The 26,241-nt window shown below is 39.9% G+C and overlaps 1 protein-coding gene across 3 annotated transcripts in view; it reads left to right on the top strand.

Annotated features, from left to right (window-relative positions):
• The window catches only part of edil3a (EGF-like repeats and discoidin I-like domains 3a), a 211,750-nt gene that overhangs the window by 42,225 nt on the left and 143,284 nt on the right, over window positions 1–26,241 (top strand). The window contains exon 2 of one of the 3 annotated variants that reach the window (XM_073839788.1): window positions 17,522–17,548. The exons of 1 other annotated variant lie outside the window; for it this stretch is intronic. In XM_073839788.1, coding sequence (XP_073695889.1) covers window positions 17,522–17,548 — 27 coding nt within the window. Of the gene's footprint in view, window positions 1–17,518; window positions 17,549–26,241 lie in introns of all 3 variants that reach the window. One more of the 3 variants, XM_073839787.1, reaches the window with a different exon arrangement.

Raw genomic sequence — 26,241 nt, 5'->3', positions numbered from 1 at the left:
ACCCTTATTTCTCAGCTGGGATTGTGTAGAGCACTTTGAAGCTGTATTGAAACTGGAGTTTGGACCTTCAACTGGTTGATCCCCATTGAAATGCACTTTGTGAAGAAAAATCCTGGAATGTTTTTGTCAAAAACCTTAACTTCTTTTTGAGTAAAGAAAGAAAGACATGAATGTCTTGGATGACATAGGGCTGAGCAAATTATCAGGAAATGTTAATTCAGGAGTGAAGTAATCCTATAATTAATACATAGAAAGTGCAGTTCATGCATTGGTATTTTGGGCATAAACCATAAAGTCCTGATATCATGCTAAAGAAAATAATACAATTCTTGAATGAACAGAAAGTAGTTTGAGGTGTTATATTGGTATATTGAGTGGTGTGTATATACTTTTATATGCTCTTAGATGTCATTGACCCATATACCCATATCTGTCGATTCTACTATTAGCTTTACTGGCTAACCCTATTAGTGCATATAATCAGCTTTTGTAGACCCTGCGTATCCTTGATCAAGTAATGAAGTTATGTACACACCATTCCGTCTCTAATAGTATCCAGCTGTTGTCTTATAGAGACATAATGATGTGTAAGAGGAAGAGAGCAGACACGGTCAGTGCTCTGAACTAGCCGTACGCTGTTAATGTTCTGCAGAGACATTTTTGTCTTTCAAGTGGAGAGCTATTGGAACTAATGTATTCTGCGGATATAAAGGTGCCACTTATGAAACAGAACAAATCATTCCATAATGATTTTCAGACGTCTTTCTGTCAAGGTTGGTTGGACCTAGCCTTAAGCTTAAGACTAGGCTCAAGTGCTTATGAAGCACATATCTGCGTCAGCACTGATTATTTGCTCTTAAGAAAGGTTCTTCTCATCATTATAGCACTCTTCAAAAGAACTGTTGGTGTTTGATGTAATTTCACATGAGTGTGTTGAGTACATAATTCCCACTGTGATGTTATGTGAGTGTAGCATTTAATTCAGCAATTCCATATGATGTACCCGCCTTCTATCCTACTGTATATCATTTTACATTCCTGCATATTTTTCCACACATCTGTTTGACCTACTGCTACCACAGTTTTCTCAAGTATGTGAACAGAGGTATATTTTCAAAATTAACCTCTTTCATCTGTAAGGACATAGGAGTATGAAAGCTTGTTTCTGCCTTGAGATTAAAAAGAAAAGAAAACTCACAATTCAGAGAATAAAAATTGGAATTGTGAGATATAAAAAGAATTGCTAAAACTGAATACATTATGAATAATCTTATCCAAAGCCATTTAGTGTACTTTCGAAGTATATGATTCGTCATTATATGATTCATTGGAAATCGAACAGAAGACCTCGCTGGCATCATGCTCTTCCAGCTGCAGAAAAAATGTTGTTTAAATGGAACGACTCGATGTCTGTGTCTGCGTTAGACAAAGACACTCTCAGACTGAATACACCCCCTGAAGCTGCTGTTTAGTGGGAGGTGACAGGCCCGTCACTCGGAATGCCACTGTGCTAAATGCATATTAGATCCATTACCCAAATCTGCTCTGACCTTGTCACAATCTGTTGGAAGAGAGATGTGGATGCTGCGTCTGTGACTCACACAGCACTCAACACTGCATGCCGCTTTCATACATCCGCCATCCGCTCATTTAAAGTATGATCATTTAGTAATTAACTTTGTCAAATGATGAATGCTCTAAGGAGACTACTTGGAATCTGCTTCAAGTTTTCAGATTCATCCTGTTGTAACTCTGTGAATTTGCTGAGGAATAATTATTACTTGAGAAGCTCTACTGAATGGCTACGAGTACATTAGAGGATATTTCCAATTCTGCCTTGAAAGCTGAGCATTAAGCCTTATCATCCAATGACAGTTATACTGAGAAATAGTTCATGATGACCAAGTTAGTTTAACAGGTTGACTGGATAGCGTGTCAGTAGGAAATATCAGTTTACATCTCCATTTATACATCTCCAACATTTATTTTGCCATTAATTGTAATAATGCAGTAAGACTTTTGTTTGCACAAGAAGTCTGACAACAGCCAGTGCTGCACACAGAGATTTGATCTCATTATCATCCAGTCTGTCTGGAATGACATAAAGAAACACAACAAACTGAGACAGACTAAATCCAGAAGAGACCTACCAAAGCTACCTGAAAAACTATGCACAAGTGTATCTAGGGCAAAATATGCTTTAAACACAAAGGATGGTCACACCAAATGTTGATTTAATTTAGTTAATAGAAGTTTACTGATAAAGAAAATGACATTATTTTTGACTGCATTCTCATTTTACAGCATTTTTACACAAGTGCCTAAAACTTTCAACAGCACTGTTGCTTTGCACGTAGGTCTTTTGAAGCATTTTGGAGACGTTGCCACAGTTCTTCTGTATTTAGTCTGTCTCAGTTTGTTCTGTTTTTTCATGTCATTCCAGACAGACTGGATGATGATGATGAGATCAGATCTCTGTGTGCAGCACAGGCTGTTGTCAGACTCCTTGTGCAAACTCACTGGATTAGTACAATTAATAGCACAATGAATGTTTAGAAATGCAATCTGATATTTCCTACAGATACACTACAGCAAAAGATAAAAAATAACTGATTTAAACAATTTTTTAAGCTAGTGAAAATACTATGTTGTGTTCAAATAATTTTGGCCACCACTGTAACTGTTTTCGACTTATATATATATATATATTTTAAAATGCTGTTTATTCCTGTGATGGTAAAGCTCCATTGCTCCAGTCCTCGGTGTCACATCAGTTCTCACAGTTAACTAACTGTTAACTACGGCTTTTATGCTACTAATGCATGCTAATAAGCAGTTAGTTAATAGTGAGAATTAGTACTTAAACTAAAGTGTCATCATGTTTTTGCATATGTTGAGTGTCAAGTACATTTTGAGTAAACTTTTGTCTTTTAAACAAATCCTCTGTTTTCTGTTAAAATAAGTTTTTGTTTGTATAGTTTAATTTTATGTGCAGAATTTCTCGATTCTTGACAAGTTCTGGGTCCCATTCGACTTTCCTACATTTGACACGAGGCAACAGCTCTCTTTTATATTCCATGATGATCCAGAAGCCCTCAAATCCTCACTTAACCTAAACCCTCCCCAAGCTTCCCTTTAGCTTCCCTCCTGAATAATCAAACACACCTGGAATTTATAGAACTTATTTGTTCTAGTACATGAGTATCAGCCATGAGTGAAGGCTTTTATTTTTGGCTTAGGCTTGATCTTTTGATATACGATAGATTTTCAGCAATAAAAACTAATGGCATGACTGAAAGGTGTCTTGCTGGTCACGCAGTGCTTTCTAAAACTGTCTGAAACTATTGCTTTTCATTCAAAGCAGACTGTCATGGATACAACATATATTTTATAAAAAAATTCTTGTTATTTAATGGACCGTAACCAATAACGTTTCATCAGCGTTCCCATAGACCTTTGCGGTTCCTCTGTGCGTGTCACGCTCCCCTATCTTCAGCGTGCACCTTTAGGGTGGTATCACCCTTGTGCTTTCTGTACCTGTTACATTATATTTGGATATTACTTTCTCCAGGATTTCAGTAAGATTAAGTCAATCCGCCCCATGGCTTTACCGTATCACCCCTGGCCGGGATTATCTACATGAGTAGGAACTGCTCTGTAATAAACCACCATCATGTTTCATTTCTTCTTGCCTTTCTAAACTCAGACTCAAAGAACATGCGTTTGAAATGAAAAAGTGAGGGTTTTGATGAGAGTCAAATAGACAATAATTGGCCTGTGTGATTGTGTTGAGGCACCTTGATGTCTGTGTTTGACTATTTTGGCCATTTAAGACTTTTTGCATCTTCATTCTTTCGCATGTTAGATAAAGTTCATGGGTGGATCACTCACTGATATTGTGTGTTTTATGTTGGATCCTGAAGCCAAGCATCTGACATTTGTTTGGAAAATATTTGATTCATTTCCCTCTAAAATGAGCTGGCATGGGTAAGAAATGGGATTATAGGGAGATGAAAGGGTTTGTGGGTAATCTGATCGTCTCTTTTCCATTCCATAAATCTCATAGTGTTTTAGAATCGCTGTTGGAGGAGTGGACACTCCTTAAACTGCAGAAGAGCAGAACACATGCTGAGAACCAACTCTTGAAAACAAAACCAAACTTACACACACACACACACACACACACACACACACACACACACAAACACACATTCAACCCATAATGCCATACAGCTGTTGCAGGGGCCGGATTATCCATTTATTGTATTTTAGTATGTTCATTGTAGCATGTAACCATGATAAACAAAAGTAAATATCCTTAATACTTTGTGTTTATTTAACATAATAGTCAGAGGTATTTCATTGATTTTTTTTAGGGTTGGGTCATAATTTTTTTTAAAAAGAACTGGCTGGAGAACAAACATAACTTCTCAGCTTCAGGCAAATATGTCTTCAATAAATATGTCTTCATAAAATTGATTGAAGGTTACCATTTGCAAAATAAAGATAATACTGAAAGGGCACCTATTATGCAAAATTCATTTTTACATGGAATATGTGTTGGCAGTGTGTGTAAACAACCACCCTATAATGATAAAAATCAATTGTTTTTTTCAATCATAAGCAATGTCTCAGAACAAGGTGGTTGCAGAATCTGTAAAATATGACTATATGATATAGACGTCATTCAGTCCAGAGCAGTGAGTCATTTTCTGCTTTTATTTTATTGTTTGGCATATTAACAGTGTAGACTGCAATATAGGTACTGTATATTATGCTGCAGTCACTTAATACACAGATTTAATATAAACATGTGATTTCTTTCCCAGCTGTGTACCTTTATAGACATAACCAACTTGTTTTTTGTAACTCATGTATGTTTTTACCATTAACTTGCGTGTATTTGACAGTTTACGTGCAATAAGACATGAAAGAGAACTTAGTTTAGTACTCACATGCTGTTTTCTGTGTGTGCTTCAAATGTGTGCATTCAGAAAACCCTATATCAGAAGTTTAAACTGACATGGCTTTAAAAAGCATGATTTCAGCACGATAGACATGATAATTCTGCTTCCACTCAAAATAGACAAATTCTATATAATATAATAAATGATCTGTGGGGTATTTTGAGCTGAAACTTAACAGACACAGTCTGGGGACACCTGAGACTTATATTGCATCTTGTAAAAAGTGGCATAGCAGGTGCCCTTTAAGAGTTTTTAGTAAGAATGCAGTTGTTTGAACTTTAAATTCGTGGTTGATTTATAAAGATATATTTGAAAATTTGCTCCAATGTTTTCAGAGGTGTGAGGTTTCTCTTTTATTGAACGAGACAGTCTCATTGTACATGTGTTGCCACACAGCATTGCTTTGTCAGCTTCTGTGGCTTTTTTCTGTCTGGAAAATTGTCTGCAGCTATATTATTTGCATAAATACATTTAGATAAGACGCAATCAAACCTGTATGTCAAATTGTGCCTGGTCATGTGTGGGGAAGCTAGTGGCGCTTACACCGGTCGGAAATTAACTTGATTTGCAGTCTGCCGACCACGTTAGGATTTTGTTGCAGTTTTGCACAGAGAGCGCTCTATGTCAGGCTGCACAGCCATTTAATCAAAATCAATCTGAAAGCCGTATTAAAATGACTGACATGTCTAACCTGGCCTGCGGGCCACCAGGTGAAAAGACCTGCCATACAAGGTCAGTTTGGTCTGTGTAGTTGTTCAGAAAAGGCTAATTCAAAAAAGTGTAATCTATATTTAAAAAGTGTATGAAAGATCTATTATTAAACCCCTAGTAATGTATGATGATCTGTCACAGACCATGTATTATAGCAGTGTGACTCATGGTGCTTATTTAGAACGCTGTAATTAACTGTCTGTTCATTACAGACTCAAAATGTGTGATATCTACTATTGACACACTTCCACTTTAGAGAATGGTCTTTTGAACTGATAAAATCCTCATCGACATTGATTAAATTTGCCTGTGGCTGTGTTTTCTAACTAGCTCTTTAGAAATGGTCATTTAGGAATGCTTTTTAGAGGTGTAGCATCAGTGCAGATGGAAAGAGATTTGCGAGAAAGGAGTGCTTAACAAAACAATAAACACCATAAACGTAGCACTCTGGACATGATAGATTAGGGCTGTCTGTGCGCTGAGATAATGTGCATGTCTGGATTTCAGGAATAAATTACATTTTAAAATATATTAAAATTGAAAAGTTGTTTAAAATTGTAATAATATTGAAATATCAGTTTTCCATATTTTCTCTTTTTCTGTAGTGCATATTTGATCAGTACCTTTATGTAATATTTGCCAATTTTAATATTTAATTGTGCATTTTTATATTTAAACTTTATTTTCCATCATCTAATGCTCACTTAGTTTATCTTAAAAACACTAATAATTTATTTTTCATACTGTACATTAAAATGTTATACTGCCTAATTTATGTTATTTTTGACATTTTTAAAACTAGACAAAATAGTACATAATTTCAGTGTCTACCATTTATTGGTTAACTAAAATAATTCACGGATTGTGTGTTAAATACACTTTATTAATCGCATACATGAACTTTGTATATTATAGAGGGTTTGCACTTATGTCACAGTTTGGTCAGTTACCCGGATGCGTGGCCATATTGGAGATACTCAGATGTAAACAGCATGGATTGCATGGTTAATGTATTACTGAATACATTGTTCTGCTAATTTATGCTGTCTAAACCATGAAAAATATCATGATAAAGAAGGACTTAATAAGCAGGAAAGGAAGCAATATTTCGATAAAACTGAAGTTAATAGGTGGTAAATATACGTATGAGCTGTATTAATTAAGATATTAGCCTAATATTTCATCTACTTGTTGTCAAGATTCTTGCCCTAGAAATCCTGATTCAGTTTGGCCAACCAAAATACTTTTTTCCTCAGTTTTTTGTACTCTTCTCCTTGATTTTTTTTTATAACTTTTGGCGTTCTATAGTACTCCAAATGTTTTTCTCTGGTATGACTGATTAGTACAGCCCAAAACATGACAATAATTGACCATTTTCAGCAGCAATAATCAGCAAAATTTGCAAGTTTTGTTCAGTTTAGTGGTATTGTTTAAGTTCAGTGCCATCAATGTGGTCAACTGATGACGTGGCGTGAAAACATAAAATGTAAAATGTTGGATTCTCAGTGCTGTTGTACTGTTAGGCAGCGCTTTAAGAAAAAATTACTATAAATGCTCAGAGCCATAAAATTGGTTTATGCCTCTAATAGCAGTTTTGAACAGACTATTCAGTTTTGTAGAACTGAATAGTCTGTTTTGTTGCCTGCTGAAAACGGTTGATGATTCAAAAACATTTTAAATCTTTGTCCAAGTAGCTGAGTTTTACACCACAATACATTTTATATTGTTTTTGTTTCTCAGTGATGTTAATGACCTTACAGAAAATGGCAATGTTACGAAACACTGTACTGACGTGCTTGGAGTCTCATAACTGGCGGTTAATTGATGACTGAGTTGCCATAAGAACACGGCTTGTTTATGTACACAGTTTTGTATAAATCTACATCCATATTCAGTTTCTGCCATTCAGGAGTAGCTGTCTTTGACCTCCTCTGCTTTCGTATTTTCAATGAAGTGATTCTCTCACATTTTTAATTAACTTAACAATATAAACATACGTTTCTCTGGCTGAATCTTGAAAGAGTTGCTTTGTAAAGCAAGGTTTCTCTCTCAACAGTAGCATGCCTGGGATGAATATAATGACGGCTGCTAAGAACCATTCTGGCTAACTACCATTTCACAGTAATTATATAATAGCCTAGATTTTAAATTCTCTCTTAGACCCAAGGGATGTACAACAGGCTGCGTAAAAAGCTGATTGTCAGATTATATTTTCAGAATGAGTGCTGTTTATCAGGCATTAAATATAGCTGAAATAAAAGAAAGAATTAGCTTTTACATATCTTACTATAGTTACACTGAATTAATCAAAGTGTCAGAAGGACGGGGCGGAACAGATACTACACATCAGTTCCAGCTCTAATTGAATGAGTCTGTGACGTTTGGCAGCGATGTCTTTCTTCCTGTAATCAGTTTAGCGAGTCTGTGTTTCAGACTGTTCGGTGCCACGGTTTGGCTCAGATGCTGTTTGCTCTGCTTCAGGAAAAGATGCTGCCTAATTCTTCACCCAGATGTAAAATACGATCCAGCGTCTGCTGATTTGTATCAGTGTCTATGTGTTCCAACGGAAGCACAACATTATCACAGTGATACAAAATGCTATGATAAAAGCGCAGTGCTGTGATATAGAGATGATATCAGATGGTAATACCCTAGCACTGAATAGGGATGTGATGAACAACAATTTTACAAAGTCCCATATAATTAGGGCCTACTTAGTTTTGCGTAGCCAGACCTTCAGAATGATGACAGAAAGTCTCAACTCCATAGCAGCTTTCATTGGCCATGGACCGCTCGATTACAGTTTGTTTCATTCAGCGTCCTTTTTAGGGGTACAAATGTAAAGTCAATGTTCCTACAATAACAGACCGGATTGCAGGCAATTAATTATTCATTCAAGAACAGTGTTTTCAGAGTTTTGCAATGAACTTCACATACTTTTGAAAATCCACTGTTTGGGTGATCCTGATAGGCACTCATTGTCACAGCTGTGAACATGACAGCTTTCTTCTTATAATTTTTCAGGCAGACCATTAAAGAACTTAACACACGCATCTACAGAAATCCTGTAACTGATAAGAAGTAAACAATTTTTTAACTTGAGTGGGCATTAAAGTAATTTTCTTTAATATTATTGTTTGTATTGTATTATTGTTGCTAACTGATTTTGCATGAATACTCCAGGAAAATTCAAAGTGCCAAAACCATGGTATACTACTTGTCACACCAGGCCAGCAGAGGGAGCCTTGCCCCTCACAGACTGTTGCTGCTCCCTCTGCTGCTTCGCTGGTTACTTCCTGTTTGTCTACAATAAAAGCCAGCTCAGCACACACACACATCGCGAAGTATTGATTTGCATTTGCGGACTTTACCAAGCGTTATTCCTTGCTCCCAGGTTTTCCCAGTCTCCTTGTTGTTTTCCCTAGCCATAGTTCTGTTTTTTGTTTTCCCAGTCTTAGTCATAGTTTTCTAGTTTCTTGTTTTCATTTCATTGTTTCCTTTGGACTGCCCACCTGGATTTTGACCCACGCTTGTTTATTGGATTACGCTATTGGATTATCTTTGCTGTTCATGTTTGCTGGTGTTTTCGACCCTGTCTGCCTGTCTACGATCATCATAATAAAGCCTTGCATTTGGATCCTCACTCTTGGTCGTCCCGTTTGTGACAGAATACTTCGCCACACGCGGATCCAGCGGCTTTATCCACCAGCAGTTCACCATGAACCCAGCCACCCAGATTATCCGTCTCCGTCAAGGTGAGCGTCCCATTGAGGAGTACATTTTTTGATTTTATTACACTGGCAAAGGCTACTTCAATGGATGAGGCCTGTTTAATAATATTTTTTCGTGGTGGACTTTCCGAGCCATTCGGTTCCCTGATGCCACTACACCAGCCTGGCTGGACCCTCCAGCAATACATTTATTTAGCACTGCAGTTGTTTGGCTCTCCGTTCACTATGGGTGTTTTAGAGGAGCTACAGCACAAGATGTCTGCCAGCTTAAAGCCTCAGCACAAGATGTCTGCTAACTCTGAGCCACAGCACAAGATGTCTGCTAGCCCTGAGCCTCAGCACAAGATGTCTGCTAGCCCAGAACCACAGCACAAGATGTTTGCTAGTCCTGAGCCACAGCACAAGATGTCTGCTAGCCCCGAGCCTCAGCACAAGATGTCTGCTAGCCCAGAACCACAGCACAAGATGTTTGCTAGTCCTGAGCCACAGCACAAGATGTCTGCTAGCCCCGAGCCTCAGCACAAGATGTCTGCTAGCCCAGAACCACAGCACAAGATGTTTGCTAGTCCTGAGCCACAGCACAAGATATCTGCTAGCCCCGAGCCTCAGCACAAGATGTCTGCTAGCCCAGAACCACAGCACAAGATGTTTGCTAGTCCTGAGCCACAGCACAAGATGTCTGCAAGCCCAGAGCCACAGCACCAGTTGTTTGCCAGCCCAGAGCCCCTTCACAAGATGGCTGCCATCCCAAGACCCGTTCACAAAATGGCCGCCCATCCAGATCCTGTTCACAAGATGGCTGCTCTTCCAGACCCCGCTCACAAGATGGCCGCCTTTCCTGAGCCTGTTCACAAGATGGCCGCCCTTCCTGATCCTGTTCACAAGATGGCCGCCCTTCCTGATCTTGTTCACAAGATGGCCGCTCTTCCAGACCCTGCTCACAAGATGGCCGCGTTTCCTGAGCTTGTTCACAAGATGGCTGCCACCCCCAAGCCTGTTCACAAGATGGCCGCCATCCCCGAACCTGATCACAAGATGGCTGCTGTTCCTGAGCCAATTCCCAAGATGGCCGCCCTTCCCGAGTCTGTTCACAAGAAGGCCACCGTCCCAAAGCCCGTTCACAAGATGGCTCCCGTTCCTGAGTTCCTGGTCAAGATGGCCGCCACGCCAGAGCCTGCTGCAAAAATGGCTGCCACGCCAGAACCTGCTGCAAAGATGGCCGCCACGCCAGAGCCTGCTGCAAAGATGGCCGCCACACCAGAGCTACCACACAAGATGGCCGCCATGCCAGAGCCTGCACCCAAGATGGCCGCCACGCCAGACCCACGTCAAGCCATAATCCTGATGCCAACGCCTGCTAATGCTACGTCAGCCAAGCCAGCGCCTGCTCACGCCACATCAGCCAAGCCAGCGCCTGCTAACACCACTTCAGCCGAGCCAGCATCTGCTAACGCCACGTCAACCAAACCATCGCCTGTTAACGCCATGTCTGCTGCTCCTGTACAGTCAAGTCACGACACAGCTCCTGTTCTTGTCAAGTCACATCGTGGCTGCTGCCTCTGCAAGGTCAAGTCAAGTTACAGCTAATGCTCCTGTCAAGTCAAGTCAAGTTACAGCAGTTGTTCCTCCTGAGCCAAGTCAAGCAGCACTTCCTGAGCCAAGTCAAGCAGCACATCCTGAGTCAAGGCAAGACACCCCAACACTTCCAGAATATAAGCAAGTTACCACAGCGCTTACAGAGTCACATCAAGTCACAGCAGTTCCTTCCAGGCCAAATCACGTCTCGCCCGAACATCCAGAGCCGGGACATGTTTCGTCTGATCTGCCAGAGCCTTCGCTCCCAAGCCACGCAGAGCCTTCGCTCCCAAGCCATGCAGAGCCAACGCTCCCAAGCCATGCAGAGCCAACGCTCCCAAGCCATGCAGAGCCAACGCTCCCAAGCCATGCAGAGCCAACGCTCCCAAGCCATGCAGAGCCAACGCTCCCACGTCACGCAGAGCCAACGCTCCCAAGCCTCACGCCCACTGACCCGGAGGGCATTCCTCTGCCAACTGCGCTACCTGCTATGGCAATCGCCATTTTGAGTGTGTGGGCTGTACACTGCGCCCCAGTGCCCTCTTCTGCCCATGAGTCCGCCCACAAGTTTGCTCTGGAGACCTCATCTACACGCATGTCCGCTGCGCCTATACCTCTTTCGGAGGTGGCGTACATAGCGGAACTTCACGCTCTGCCCGCACCGCCAAGGCTTCACGCTCTGCCCGCACCGCCAAGGCTTCACGCTCTGCCTGCACCGCCTATGCCCCCTGCTCTGCCAGCTCCGCCAGGGTTCCCTGCTCTACCTGCTCCGCCAAGGTTCCGTGCTCTGTCTGTTCCGCCAAGATTCCGTGCTCTGTCTGCTCCGCCAGGACTCCCTGCTCTGCCTGCGCCGCCAAGGCTTCACACTGTGCCTGCACCGCCTAGGCTCCCTGTCGTCTCTGACACGACCACGAAAGCCATTCCTGAAGTTCTCATCTGCCTAGTCACGACTATGGAGGCCACCTTCCCCCATGAACTCTCTACCTCTCTCCTTGCTCTGTCTGCCTCCTCTGTCTCTGCTCTCCCCAGGTCCCAGTCCATGATGCGGCCTCCTGTTCCGCCCTGGAGGGCTCCTGCGCCTCCTGTTCCGCCCTGGAGGGCTCCTGCGCCTCCTGTGCCGCCCTGGAGGGCTCCTGCGCCTCCTGTGCCGCCCTGGAGGGCTCCTGCGCCTCCTGTGCCGCCCTGGAGGGCTCCTGCGCCTCCTGTGCCGCCCTGGAGGGCTCCTGCGCCTCCTGTGCCGCCCTGGAGGGCTCCTGCGCCTCCTGCGCCGCCCTGGAGGGCTCCTGCGCCTCCTGCGCCGCCCTGGAGGGCTCCTGCGCCGCCTGCTCCGCCCTGGAGGGCTCCTGCGCCGCCTGCTCCGCCCTGGAGGGCGCCTGCTCCGCCCTGGAGGGCTCCTGCGCCTCCTGTTCCGCCCTGGAGGGCTGTTAAGCCTCTTGCTCTGCCTCCAGCTCCGCCCTGGAGGGCTTCTACGCCTCCTGCTCCGCCCCGGAGGGTCGTTAAGCCTCCTGCTCCGCCCCGGAGGGCCGCTCCACCCCCTGCTCCGCCCTGGAGGGCTCCTAAGCCTTTTGCTCCACCTCAGAGGACTGCTCTGCCTCCAGCTCTGCTCTGGAGGGCCTTTGCCCAACCTGTTCTGCCTCAGTCTCCTGGCCCCCCCCACCGCTCCCCTGGACTGTTTTTTCCTGTTGTTTTTTGGAGCGTCTGGAAGCCGCTCCTTGGGGGGGGGCTATGTCACACCAGGCCAGCAGAGGGAGCCTTGCCCCTCACAGACTGTTGCTGCTCCCTCTGCTGCTTCGCTGGTTACTTCCTGTTTGTCTACAATAAAAGCCAGCTCAGCACACACACACATCGCGAAGTATTGATTTGCATTTGCGGACTTTACCAAGCGTTATTCCTTGCTCCCAGGTTTTCCCAGTCTCCTTGTTGTTTTCCCTAGCCATAGTTCTGTTTTTTGTTTTCCCAGTCTTAGTCATAGTTTTCTAGTTTCTTGTTTTCATTTCATTGTTTCCTTTGGACTGCCCACCTGGATTTTGACCCACGCTTGTTTATTGGATTACGCTATTGGATTATCTTTGCTGTTCATGTTTGCTGGTGTTTTCGACCCTGTCTGCCTGTCTACGATCATCATAATAAAGCCTTGCATTTGGATCCTCACTCTTGGTCGTCCCGTTTGTGACACTACTATTCAAAAGTTTAACATAAGATTTTTTTTTTCTTTTGAAAATTTTGAAAGACGCTACTACTTTTATTCAATAATGATGCATTAAAGACATTTAGAATTTATAATGATATAAGATTTCATTTTAACTTTCACATTTATTAAGCACCACAACTGGCAATAATAAGTGTATATAATAATGTTTCTTGAGCAGCAAATCAGCATATTTTAATGACTTTTGATGATCATGTGACACTAAAGACTGGTGTAATGGCTGCTGAAAATTCGGATTGTCATCACCGGAATAAATTACATTTTAACATACAGTTTAGGTCAAAAGTTTACAACCCCCTTTCAGAATCTGCAAAATGTTAATTATTTTACCAAAATAAGAGGGATCATACAAAATGCATGTTATTGTTTATTTAGTACTGACCTAAATAAGATATTTCACATGTTTACATATAGTCCACAAGAGAAAATAATAGTTGAATTTATAAAAATGACCCCGTTCAAAAGTTTACATCTCCTTGACTCTAAATACTGTGTCCTTAACTCAATGATCCACAGGTTTTTTTTTTTTTTTTTTTGAGTCTCTTGTATGCCCTGAACAGTTAAACTGTCTGCCGTTCTTCACAAATTCTTTGGCTTTCCAGCATGAGGGACTCATATGCAACTATTACAGAAGGTTCAAACGCTTACTGATGCTCCAAAAGGAAAAACAATGTATTAGGAGTCAGGGGTGAAAACTTTTGAACAGAATAAAGAACATTATTCTTATTTTGCCTAAATATCATACTTTTTCTATATTTAGTACTGCCCTTTAGAGGCTACACAATATAGTTGTTTCCCAGAAGAAGTTTTTACCCATGCTCTTAATGCATGTTTTTTTCTTCTTCTGGAGCATCAGTTACCTGATGCATAACATACCTCCTTCAAAAACATTTAAAAGTATTACTAACCCCAAACTTTTAACCAATAATGTAGTTGAATAAATGAATGAATGAATGACTGAATGAACCGATTAATTGATTGGTCAATCAATCAATGTTATTACAATGGCACCATGGTAATACCAAGATCATTTCTTGTAAGTAAAGACCAATAGCCATGTGAAGGGCAGTGTGGTTTATAGAGTGGCTTGCAGTTATATTTCTATGGAGGGCCGAAATCACGTTTGGGGTTTGGGGTAGGATGTGTGCAAACTGTAATCACATGCAGTCACATGGATTTTTGCTTTCTAAATCAATCACATTCAGTGGCAATGGGAGAGGAAGGGAAGGACACAGTAACTCGTTTGGGGGGGGACAAGGCCTGTGAATACCCCCCCCCCCCCCCCCCCTCGGTGGCGGCCCTGCTTCAGTACCCATTTTCGAGACAATGTGTCATGCTGAGACCAAGCACATTTGTGAAACATAATTTTTAGTTTTTCCTCACCAAAAACCACATTCCTGCCCAACACACACACACAAATACACACATATTCTTGCCCCACACACACATCTCAACAACCTTGTTTTTCATTTTTGGGGCTCCAGGCCAAATCCCCAGTGTGCGACAGTACGTTTCAGAGAGCAGATAACACAAATTTCAAAGAAGGTTCTAGAAACCAGACCCAGCAGAAAGAGGGGGAGCAAGAAAGTGGGAAGATGTAGCATGGGGACTGGCCTTTTCATGTCTGTGAGCTGTCACTCTGCTCTGTAAGAAAAAGATAGAGCGGCAAAACAGAAGAAAACCACAACAAGATACAGTTCACAGTGGATGGAGTCAAGAGCCTGGATGCGTGATGTCATATTTGTGTTCATGCAGCTCTTTAAAACACTACACAACTGTTTTATGGCTATAAATGGTGTATGTTCTTAGACAGCTTGTGTTCTTGTGCCTTTGAATTGTTTTATTAACATAAAAGGCGTACTTTGTGCCCTGGTTGTGGATGTGTGTTTATTCTTGCCAGGAAAAGCTGTGTTTGGCACACAGAAGCTTGTGTATTGTGTCTGTGCATGTCTTTGTAGTTAAACTTCTGTCTTGGCTCAGATAATGACTCTTATGGACGTTATAGAGGACCAGACATTGGCACTCACCCGAATATCCTTGCTGTTGCTGGGTTGGTGGATCCATCTCTCTCTCTTTCTCCGTCTTCAGCTTGTTTACATGGATTATTGGGGCTTTGACATTCTACATAGAGCTGCATCTGTGTGAAAACACCAAAGAAAATAGAGTGAAGTTCAATATCAAAGTGAAAGAGATTTATATACACAGTTGAGGTCAAACGTTTACATACACCTTGCAGAATCTGCGAAATGTTAATTATTTTTCCAAAATTAGAAGGATCATACAAAATGCATGTTATTTTTATTTAGTACTGACCTGAATAAAATATTTCACAGAAAAGATGTTTACATATAGTCCACAAGAGAAAATAATAGTTAAATTGACCCTGTTCAAAAGTTTCCATACGCTTAATGATCCACAGCTGTTTTTTTTTTTGTTTTTTGTTTTTGTGATAGTTGTTCATGAGTCCCTTGTTTGTCCTGAACAGTTAAACTACCCACTGTTCTTAAGGAGAAATCCTTCAAGTCTCACAAATTTTTGGGTTTTTCAGCATTTTTGTGTATTTAAACCTTTTCCAGCAATGACTGTATGATTTTGAGATCCATCTTTTCACACTGAGGAGAACTGAGGGACTCATGTGCAACTATTACAGAAGGTTCAAACACTTACTGAGACTCCAGAAGGAAAAAAAAATGCATTAAGAACCAGGGGTGTAAACTTTTGAACAGAATGAAGATTTACATTTTTCTTATTTTGCCTAAACATCTCAATTTTTTTTAACTTATTACTGCCCTTTGGAAGCTACAGAAGATACTTACATGTTTTCCAGAAGACAAATAAGTTAAATCTTCAAATTCAGAAAGTTTTTACCCCCGGCTCTTAATGCATTGGCTCTTAATGCATTGTTTTTCCGTAAGAAACATCATTGAGCATTCTGTAATAGTTGGATATGAGTACTTCAGTTGTCCTCAGTGTGAAAACATGGAACTCAAAATCATACAGTCATTGTTGGAAAGGGTCCAAATACACAAAAATGTTGAAAAACCAAAGAATTTATGTGACCTAAAAGAACCGAGGGCAGTTTAACTGTTCAGGACAAACAAGGGACTTATGAACAACTATCACTAAACAAAAAAAAAAAACAAAGTTGTGGATCATTCAGGTAAGAACGCAGGATCAAGAATCAAGTGTATGTAAACTTTTAAACAGGGTCAGCTATTATTTTCTCTTGGCCCTTTTAAGAGAGTTAACCTCCAATTGCTACCAACAACACAAAGCTCAATTTATCACATGCACCCAATGAGGATAACTTAACCTCAGCTCTGATACCATCAGGACCCAAGAAGAGCTCCTTTCACAGGGAGATGAATAGGATGAAGATAGAGTGAAAGAGAAGAAAAAGGAAAGGGTGCCGGGAGTCTTCCGGGAGTGTAACGTGATCAGGTTGATGGAGGTCGATGATAATGGCTGGAGACAGGTTGGGTTCATCCTTGCCTTTCAGGCCCACAGCACAGCGATTAACAGTCAAACACATGCATGCTCAGCCGGATAATCTGAGAGCTGCTGCTGAATGATAAATACGGGCTGGGCTCCGGCTGAGTGAGCGGCAGGGTCAGATGCAACAGCAACGTTTAGATATTGTATTAAAACTTGCCCTATGAGACTGTCCTAATTCCAAAGAGCCCGACCTTCAGGCGATTACGAGAACGGTCATCGGCTACAGTACATTCACACATCAGCAGCAGACAGTCGGCCCGGTTGGGAGAAATAAAATGAGTAAAGAGTATGAAAGATAATGACAACTGCATTATATTCCTCTTATATTCCTTACGTTTTCAGACGTCACAAATGGATTCTGAAAGTGAGTTCAGCTGATGTGTGCTGTAATAACAGAATGGCAACTGACAGTGTCATGTCTCTGATATAAGTATGAAATAGGTGTGTGCTTCCTGGGTTATTCTTTTGCTGTCAGTCACTAATGTATAAGGCCTCTCAGCCTCTCTCAGGTTTGAAAAATGGCAGGGGGAAAAAAAACTCTCATATCTATAAGAATGAAAAAAAAAAAACAGTGAGTGTCCACTGAAATTGCTGCAGTTGAATATATATTTATATATATATATTTTTATTAATTTTTATCTTTAATTTTAGATATATATGGCTGTTGTTTGTTGTTTTTAGCAGTGTTTTATTATTATATTTTTGGTGTACATCACCTGTTAAATTGCAAATAGCTTTTGTGTTACAAGAGAGGTTATGTGAAAGAAGATTGACCACGTCTCTCTCTTTCTCTCCTTCCTCCCCTCCAATTCCTTCGTATCCCTCTATAGCAGCAGATGGTGAGGATCCGACTACAGCAGGTGGGATATATCTAGATATGGTAATTGTTGTGCTCCCCTCATTTGGCTCCTGTATCTCTCTTTGTTGCACTTCCTTCTACTGTTGTCAGTTTTGGCATGTGTGACCTTCCCTGCATGAAATTCACACGTCTATTTCAGAACTCTTCTCTTACCTGTTTCTTCACACCTTCTCAAGATCCCCTCTGATGTCACATCGTCCTTGCTGTGTTATTCTGTCTTCTCACCATGACGTTGATGCATAGAGCATCTCAAAACCTGCTGCAGAACCCCCCTGCTTATGATATATCACCCAGCCTCTTTTCAAATGCTGCTATTCTGATCGCTTGCTCGTTCGCAGTCGAATTTGGTTGCCACCGCTGTTGACGTATTTTCTGGCTTTTTTAAAATGTTGATAGCTTTGCGCATTTGGTGCTGTGCATTTGCACGCACACATATTCTGGTGACATAATGTGTTTGCTTTTCCCCACCTCCTCTCGACCTCCTTGGCTCCTCAGTATCCCACCCATTGATCCCCTCTCTTTGCTTCTGGTCAGCACTCACTCTCGAGCCCGCTGATCTCTGTGAGCGGAGCTGCTTTGAAGAGCGCTCAGACTCTTCTCTTCTGCCTCGTTGTTTTACCAGGTTCCAAGCTTGCAATAAAACGCTCCAGCCCTTCTGTCTTCACATTCACGGATGTTCCTCTTACACTGTGAACAAGACACACATCTGTTGCTCTCTGTCGCCATAGAAAGTGTCAGATCGACTTTTGTGTAAATTAGATTTTTATGAGGGAGCTTCATGATTAAGATTAGGGATGGGTATCGTTAAGGTTTTAACGGTATTACTACTTCTATCGATACCACTTATTGATTCAGTACTTTAACGGTACTCTTATCGGTACTTTTTGTTGTGTTTTTAATTAACAAATTGAGAACAGAAATAACAACACTTTATTTTTTAAATGTAAAATAATTATCTATAGCTTAGCAAACACTAATGTTTGAGCAAATATCTGTTACACAAACAAAACCAATGATTGTAAAACAAATAAATAAACACAATTTTCTTGTAAATGAATATACAATGATTTAACTACAAATTAATTTTTAGGTAAGCTCTGCTCTATAATTTCTTAGCATAGTTTATTATTATTTATCTATTTGTAAAAGCAGTACTATAAAGGCATTTTAATGTTTAATATTTATTTAGGCTACTGCATAAAAATATTCTAAATATTTAGCCTATATGTAGGCTATATGTATCTGAATGTGTGTTTATTAAATTATTAACATTATAATACTGATTTAGAGAGACCTTATGTGATGTTTATGTCCTTATTTTAACATAGCACGCATACCTGAGGAGACGGATGATGAAGTAGAAGCTAGACAGTCGAACTTTGCATTTCTGCACATAATGCACTTTGGCTAGAAGTTTTGATAAATTGCTTGTGTTTCCGCCTTTACAAGCAAAAATCTTGTTGCACTTGTTGCAACGAGCATTGTCCGTGTTCACACGGGTGAAGTGTAACCATACTTTGGATCGTTCGGCGCTCTCCGCCATTGTCACTCCATAAGCGCGTGCTCTCTCATGTTGTGTGCGCGCGAGCTCTGTGTACTGCGGAACAGACTACATTTCGTGCGTGAGATAGCAAATAACGGCAGTGCAGGCGAATAACAAATATTATCGCAAATTACAAAAGGCTGGTCAGGTAAAATATGCTAGGTAATGTTTATTTAGCAATAATAAATAGGACATTTATTTTTTTATTTCTCCAGTATCGACAGCACAAACGTTAACGTCAGAGCTTATCGATACTTCAGTCTTTTATAATTTGGCACCGGGACCGATAAAGTACCGGGTTTCGGTACCCATCCCTAATTAAGATGCTCTTTTATAGCTGTTAATGGAGAAGTATACTTCTGGAATGTAAATTCCTGATAATTTACTCACCTCCATGTCATCCAGATGTTCATCTTTCTTTCTTTCCTCAGTCTCAAAGAAATTACGTTTTTTTTTTAAACATTTCAGGAATTTTCTCCATATAGTGGATTTTAGTGGTGGCCAGCAGGTTGAAGGTCCAAACTGCAGCTTCAAAGGGCTCTACAAGATCCCAGCCGAGGAAAATGGGTCTTATATAGTGAAACAATCAGTCATTGTCATATATTTATTTTTTAATTGAATTACTAAGTTCTGCAATGCGCACACTGGAAAGGTGACGTGTGGTTAGTTCGTTGTCTAAAGTATAGGGTAGAAAAAAAAACAGTACTCTCATTTTCTTCTCCATCTTCAAAATCGTCCGACATTGTTGTTTTACCTTTTTTTTTTTTTTGTAAAAGGCTTTGACTTTCTTTCCTTTGCTTTGTAAACACTGTGTCGGTACTTTTGGCTACCTTTTCAACGTAAGAATGTAATGCGTAAAGTCTATCCTATTTCAAGATAAGAATTTGTGGTTAAAAAGTATATAAACTTTTATGACCAATCGTTTCGCTAGATAAGACCCTTATTCCTTGGCTGGGATCGTGTAGAGGCTTTTGAAGCTGCACTAAAACTGCAATTTGGACCTTCAACCCACTGGCCACCACTGAAGTCCACTATATGCAGAAAAATCCTGGAATGTTTTCCTCAAGAACCTTCATTTCTTTTCGACTGAAGAAAGAAAGACATGAACATCTTGGATGACACGGGGTGAGTAAATTATCAGGAAATTTTGATTCTGGAAGTGAAGTTCTTCTTTAAGGTGCAAACACAGGTACCATAGTGCAGCAAATTTTCACAGGCAAAATCCAGTGATTTCAATAGGAATCCAAGCAGTTGGGAATTTCACAAGTTCGAAAGATTTTCCATCAGGTTCATGTTGGTCACATGGATTTGGCTTCTTGACCAACAGAAATCTGCTTGGTTCGAAAGGGATTTTATTTGATCTGACAATGGTATAACAAATTTTGTTTATTTGAAGTGTTAGTTTTCTTAAAAATTTACTAATGCTGTTCCAAACCTGAATGGGTTTTTTCTTCTGTGGAAGATATCTTGCGAAAAGTTTGAGTGTCTATACCATGGAATAAAATCGGTCACCAGTGGCGATTTCTTTAAGACTGCAAGGGAAGCTCAGCTTCCCCTATAATGTCACAAAATTAATGGTCAAATTACGTACTATTGTATTAACATTTTATTGACTAAAAATGCGTTAGAAAACGTTCATCTCAAAGACGAATTCGTTCAGAATCAGTTAGATATAGCAGGTCGGCTGACTTGATTTTCTTCTCATACATTCCCGTAGCGTCACAGTGCATTTCCCCATTGAAGCCCAGCGTCCATTGACTTCAATGGGGCTGCTTTGAACGTTTTTTTTCCAGTGCTTTGAAACTAGACGGTCATTGGATAAACGCTGCGATTATGTCCCGCCCACGGACGCTCAGCGTCTCTGGGGGTGAATGAGGAGTGGGCTGGCCTGGACGCTGAGCTTCTGCGTGATGATTGGAGGGTCTGTCGAAAGATTGCATCTCCTTTTGACTGACAGCGATTTTGTCCTATAAGGAATCGCTGAAGCTATTCGTTTGCGCTCTCTGCGGCCGCTCAGTCCCATCGTGGATTTCTCAAGTTCAGTCGAAATAAAAACTGCTGCAACCTATTTCTGTATATTTGCTTGGCGAAATTGCTTGATTTTCATCATACATTTCACACAATTATACACCACATTCCTTGTTTCACTTTTACAGAGTTTAATATATTTTTTAGATCATTCATTCATATGAAACTGCACACGAAAAGTCACTGGAAAAGACGCCTAGTTGGTACGACAGGGTCACAGACCATTTTCTTGAAAAGGAACGTAGGGCAGAATTTACTTTTAAATAAATAGACAATTTTATGATGTAGACCGAAAATGAGCTTCCCCTATTTGACAGACCAGTAGCCGCCACTGTCGGTCACATAGGTTTGGAAAAACATGAGGGTGAGTAAAATATTTTTTTCATTTTCGTTTTAATTTTTGGCTTGCACTATTCTTGAACTTTTGTTTCTTTAGTTTCAGTTAATGAATATGAATGTTATATAAACGCAGATGGGCTCTTATAACGGAATGGCAGAATCTCCATTCCTATAGACTTTTTAGTGTTATGTTTTCTTCCATTCACATTTCTTTGAGTAGGCCATCTCCTCTACCTCAGACAGACTCTGTGGTTACTTAAATGCTTTTCTCTAAGAACCACACTATCTATATTGCAGCTGTCATATCCTTTCCAAAAAAAAAACCTGTCATTTCATATTAGTTTAGCATCCAAAGTGGCTTTTTAAGCCTGTTTAGAATTTCAGATTAGTTCTGCTAACTCTTCAGCCAGCCGTGCTTTATGCTGATGCTACCAGCTTCATGCTACTGTATGTGTTCCATAGTTTATACTTAACAGCATCTATTGGTTTCCCCAAGGAAGCTATGATCTTTGATGCACATAATGCCTTTAAATTCCACTTTCCTGTATATACTGGGAAATACTGATACTGTTACCAATGAATGGATAAATGAAAGTGTGCACTCAAAGAAAGATGTCTTCATCAAAAAAATGGCGTTGTTAAATTATTTTGCCGATCTGACTTTCTTAAATGTGTTTTGACAGATTCGAAGAGTGTACATTCATCTTCATTTGACATGAGTCTCTGCATGTGGACCACAATCAGAAAAATCCACAGAGCAGATAAACTTTAGATTGTTGTTTGATATAGTTTTGATTGGTTTCAGATCTAAAGATCACATATAATCTGGCATTATTTTGGATTATTCTACTTACCACAATCCACAAGGGTTAGAGCAATGACCTCGAATGGGCTCTTCAGTCCTGGAGCATTTGCAACATTGATTTGATTTTTAAACCTAGAATTATGACCTATTGAAGCCCAAATTATACATTTCATAGGGTAGGTAAGTACATGCAGAAATAGAAATGTTCCTTCATAAGTGTGTGTGATCAATGAATTCATTGGTATACATGTGGTGTGACGCTTGAATCAGTGGCTCCTACAGTATACTGTTTAATCAAGACACCCCAGGCTGTCAGCTTAATAACATGCTACATGTTTTATATAATTATATAGATTAAACGAGATCAAAAGCACTATTATATAGGTAATCATCATCCCCCCCCCCCCCCAAATGCATTCATTCCTATTACAGCACCCTTATCAAAAGCTATTTGCATTTTATTGTCTTGCCAAGTTTAAGAGGTAAATGGGAAAAATATTTATTTTCATAGCTTCTGGTTGTCCCCACATGTCTTTTTTACCGTATAAACTCTGAGTTGCCTTGGAGGCAACGATCACAGAAATGCTGGCTCATCTTTGCATTTCAAAAATGAAGCCATATAAGCTCTTTAGACTGTATGTCCCACTGTACTTTCAGACTCAAGCAAAACGCAAGAGATAATTGGTCAAATGAGATGTGACACTCAATTTGAAACAGAATTTGAATATCAGCCCTTAGTTTTGCTTTATTGGATCAGAATAGTTCTCTTTTATATCTATACTGCGTCACTGTGCTTTCTCTATTCTTTGTTCAATTATGGATTCGATATGTACATTTTATATGCAGCTGGAGAACATTCATCGTAACCCACTGGGCCCTTATTAGTGTAGTTGCTATGGAGGAGCATGTTGCATGAATAATACACTTTCTTCTTCCTCCTGGGGAGTTTGAGTGATGGAGCGGGTAACTGCGGCAAACATTAGTATGCCATTATATAACTAAAGGTGGGACTGAGTTCACTGGCCAATATTATGACCCCTCCATCAGACACTGACATGCTAAAAGCCCTCTTTTTAAAATGCCCTTTCTTTGGCCTGAGCACCCATTTTATAACCCGAGAAACATTATTTCAATTTGCTGTGTAGTGCATTTCAACTTTGAAATGGACAGAGGTGGCTTCTGTTCTCATGCAGTTCCTGCTATACCTGGTAATTGTTAGCGTCAAACGGCTGGCGATAAATTGAAGGCTTTACTTTAAATTTGGCCTTTTGAAAGACTCAGCAGGTACAAGTTCAGAATAAAGACATGTTCGGAAAGCAGGTTGTCAGCACAGTGTTTGCCATATGTTCTATAAGAAAAAAAAACGACTGAAGAACATTTGACACATATTAATCTGTCTTATGAAACATGCATAAACATGTCTCCTTGAAAATGAACACAAAGTATTGTGTTTGGATCAAATTTTAAACTTAAATGTAAACCACAATTAAATTTGTCTGTAAAGAGTGTGTCTATTGAACAAGTAGAGGAAATTAGGTTTTTTGGAGTTATTCTTGACAGTAGGTTAAAGTGGTCAAAACAGATTGATAATATGGTAATTGTTATGGGAAGAGCTTTATCAGTTATTAAGAGATGTGTAAAATTTTTTGCCACAGTATTGTATCTCTAAAATTGTGCAGGCAATGGTTCTTACTTATCTAGATTACTGTCCGGTGGTATGGTCGAGTACATCAAATAAAGACTTAGAAAAATTACAGTTAGTTCAGAACAGAGCTGCACGACTAATTTTGCACTGCAATAGAAGGGTTAGTATTATGAAAATGCATACAACTCTAGGTTGGCTATTGGTGAAGGATAAGGTAATTGTTTCTCTGCTGTGTTTTATAAGAAATATGTCTATGTCACGAGTTCCAAGTGTATTGTACTGTCAACTTTTGTATAGTAATGCTAGTCATAATTTTAACACCAGGCATGCATCAAAAGGATATTTTTTGCTTCCGGTTTCAAAAACTAATTAAAAGCAATGGACTGTAATGTATAGAGGAATGAAAACATGGAATGAATTGCCATCAGACATTACATGTTTTTAATAAGTAAAATAAGGTTTAAAAAATTGTTGAAAAAATATTTAATGGCACAGTACTGAGTGGAGTGTTGATCTTGATGCTATGTATGAATTTTGGGTTTTTATGTTTTTGTAGTGTTTTTTGTTGTTGTTGTTGTTGTTGTTGTTATGGATTAATGTAATTTTGTTGTGTGTATGATGGACCCCAGGAAGAATAGCCACTACTTTGGTAGTGGCTAATGGGGATCCAGATAAATAAATGAAAAAAAAAAAAATAAATTAGGTGATTTTTAATTTTTTTAATAATAGGCATACACAGCAGGTAACTAATGAGGAAGGACTTTTACATGTACCTTTAATCTTAAAAAAAGCTGTATTTGTGCTTGTGAGAAAAAAACTACACAAACTAATTATTTAACTCAGTATAATGAGCGTAGCTTAGTCTTATCTGTCTTTTTTGTGTCGTACACTTGTATCAGTGCAATATGGCTGTATATCGGCACAGCCGTGATTTGGTTGTAGGTATTCACACCGTGCTGATATACAGCCATATCGCAGTGCTACGAGTGTGATATTGTGTTTCTACAACAGTTTGACGGCATACATGTGTAAAAAAATAATAATGGAGTTTCTTTAAAAACCCTCTTCTGTGCATAACTACTTCCTTCCACCATAGATTTAACTGAGCTGAGCCCATGCCTTCTTTACTAATTAGAAAACGTAGCTTTAGAATTAGAAATGATGGAACATTCAGTTGCTTCACTGAAAGCTTATTGTATTACTGCATTAAAATCTCACTGTATTATGTAGAGTCATGTATTATGAGAAAGAGATGGAGCAAGTGTGATAACCTGCATCTGATACAGCATTCATTCTTCAGCTTAATCTCATATTCACAATAAAATATTAGTTTGAATATCAGCTGAGGAAAGTGATTTCTTTATCAGACTATTCTTTTTATCTGTTAAAGGTGATTTCCCATGACAGTACTGTTTAGTGCATTAGTTGGCTGCATCTTACAATGTGTTGTTGAAAGTAAAAATAACTTTGTTTACAACCTGATTACAAATTCCAGAAGAACTGGCGGAAGTAAGGCTGTTCTCGGCAGGTTCACGATCTGGATACAGACTGGAACTAGTGGCTATAGTGACTCAGAATAAGAAAGAAAAGATCCTAGAATATTGATCCTAGTATATTGGATCAGCAAAACCTATTGTAAAAATAATAAAATTTTAATTTTGACCACATGATGTATCTCTACGTTTATCTGCATACACTACAATGCACTCACATAAATTGGTATATGCTTAATCTGCCTGATTTTGATTTGTTTTGTTCTCTTTATATAAGGATGGGTATATAAGTATGTCAGACTTTATCTGCATACATACAGTACACTTGTGTAGGGCAATAGATGCTATATAGCAAATCTCAACTACCTGATTGCTTGTATTGTCGCAGAATGTAAACTATTTTATTGGCAAGCTCTAATCTGCTAAATGCGACTATAAGGCATGAAGATATTATAAACATTATCAACATTTTCTGCAAAGCTGTGTTGTGTTATGAAAGCTCTATACAAGTAAATTTGACTTGACCTATCTGACTTCTCTATTCATGAATGTGATATTGCTTCAGAAATGCAATTATGTCTTGCTAAAGGATTACAAAATAAGCACCCAAATCGGTTGGTCTATCCAAAGAAAACTGTTGCAGGAGTTTTCATTTGGACATGTCTGTTCTTATCAGCCCTGCATTCTTGGATGGATGTGAGTTGACAGGAGAGAATCTCTGGGCTGTTCTTTTCCTGCCAGACTGCTATCATGGTGACATTTCCATGGCATTTCCTGCCTCCCTCTTACACCCTCACCTTCCATATCCGAAAGACTTTCCAAGGTGAGCTTGAACTTACTT

The sequence above is a fragment of the Garra rufa genome, chromosome 5, assembly GCF_049309525.1.
Source record: "Garra rufa chromosome 5, GarRuf1.0, whole genome shotgun sequence".
NCBI classification, from domain to species: Eukaryota; Metazoa; Chordata; class Actinopteri; order Cypriniformes; family Cyprinidae; genus Garra; species Garra rufa.
The sequence above is the reverse complement of the archived record's forward strand: the minus strand, read 5'-3'. Positions and strand labels throughout refer to the sequence as shown.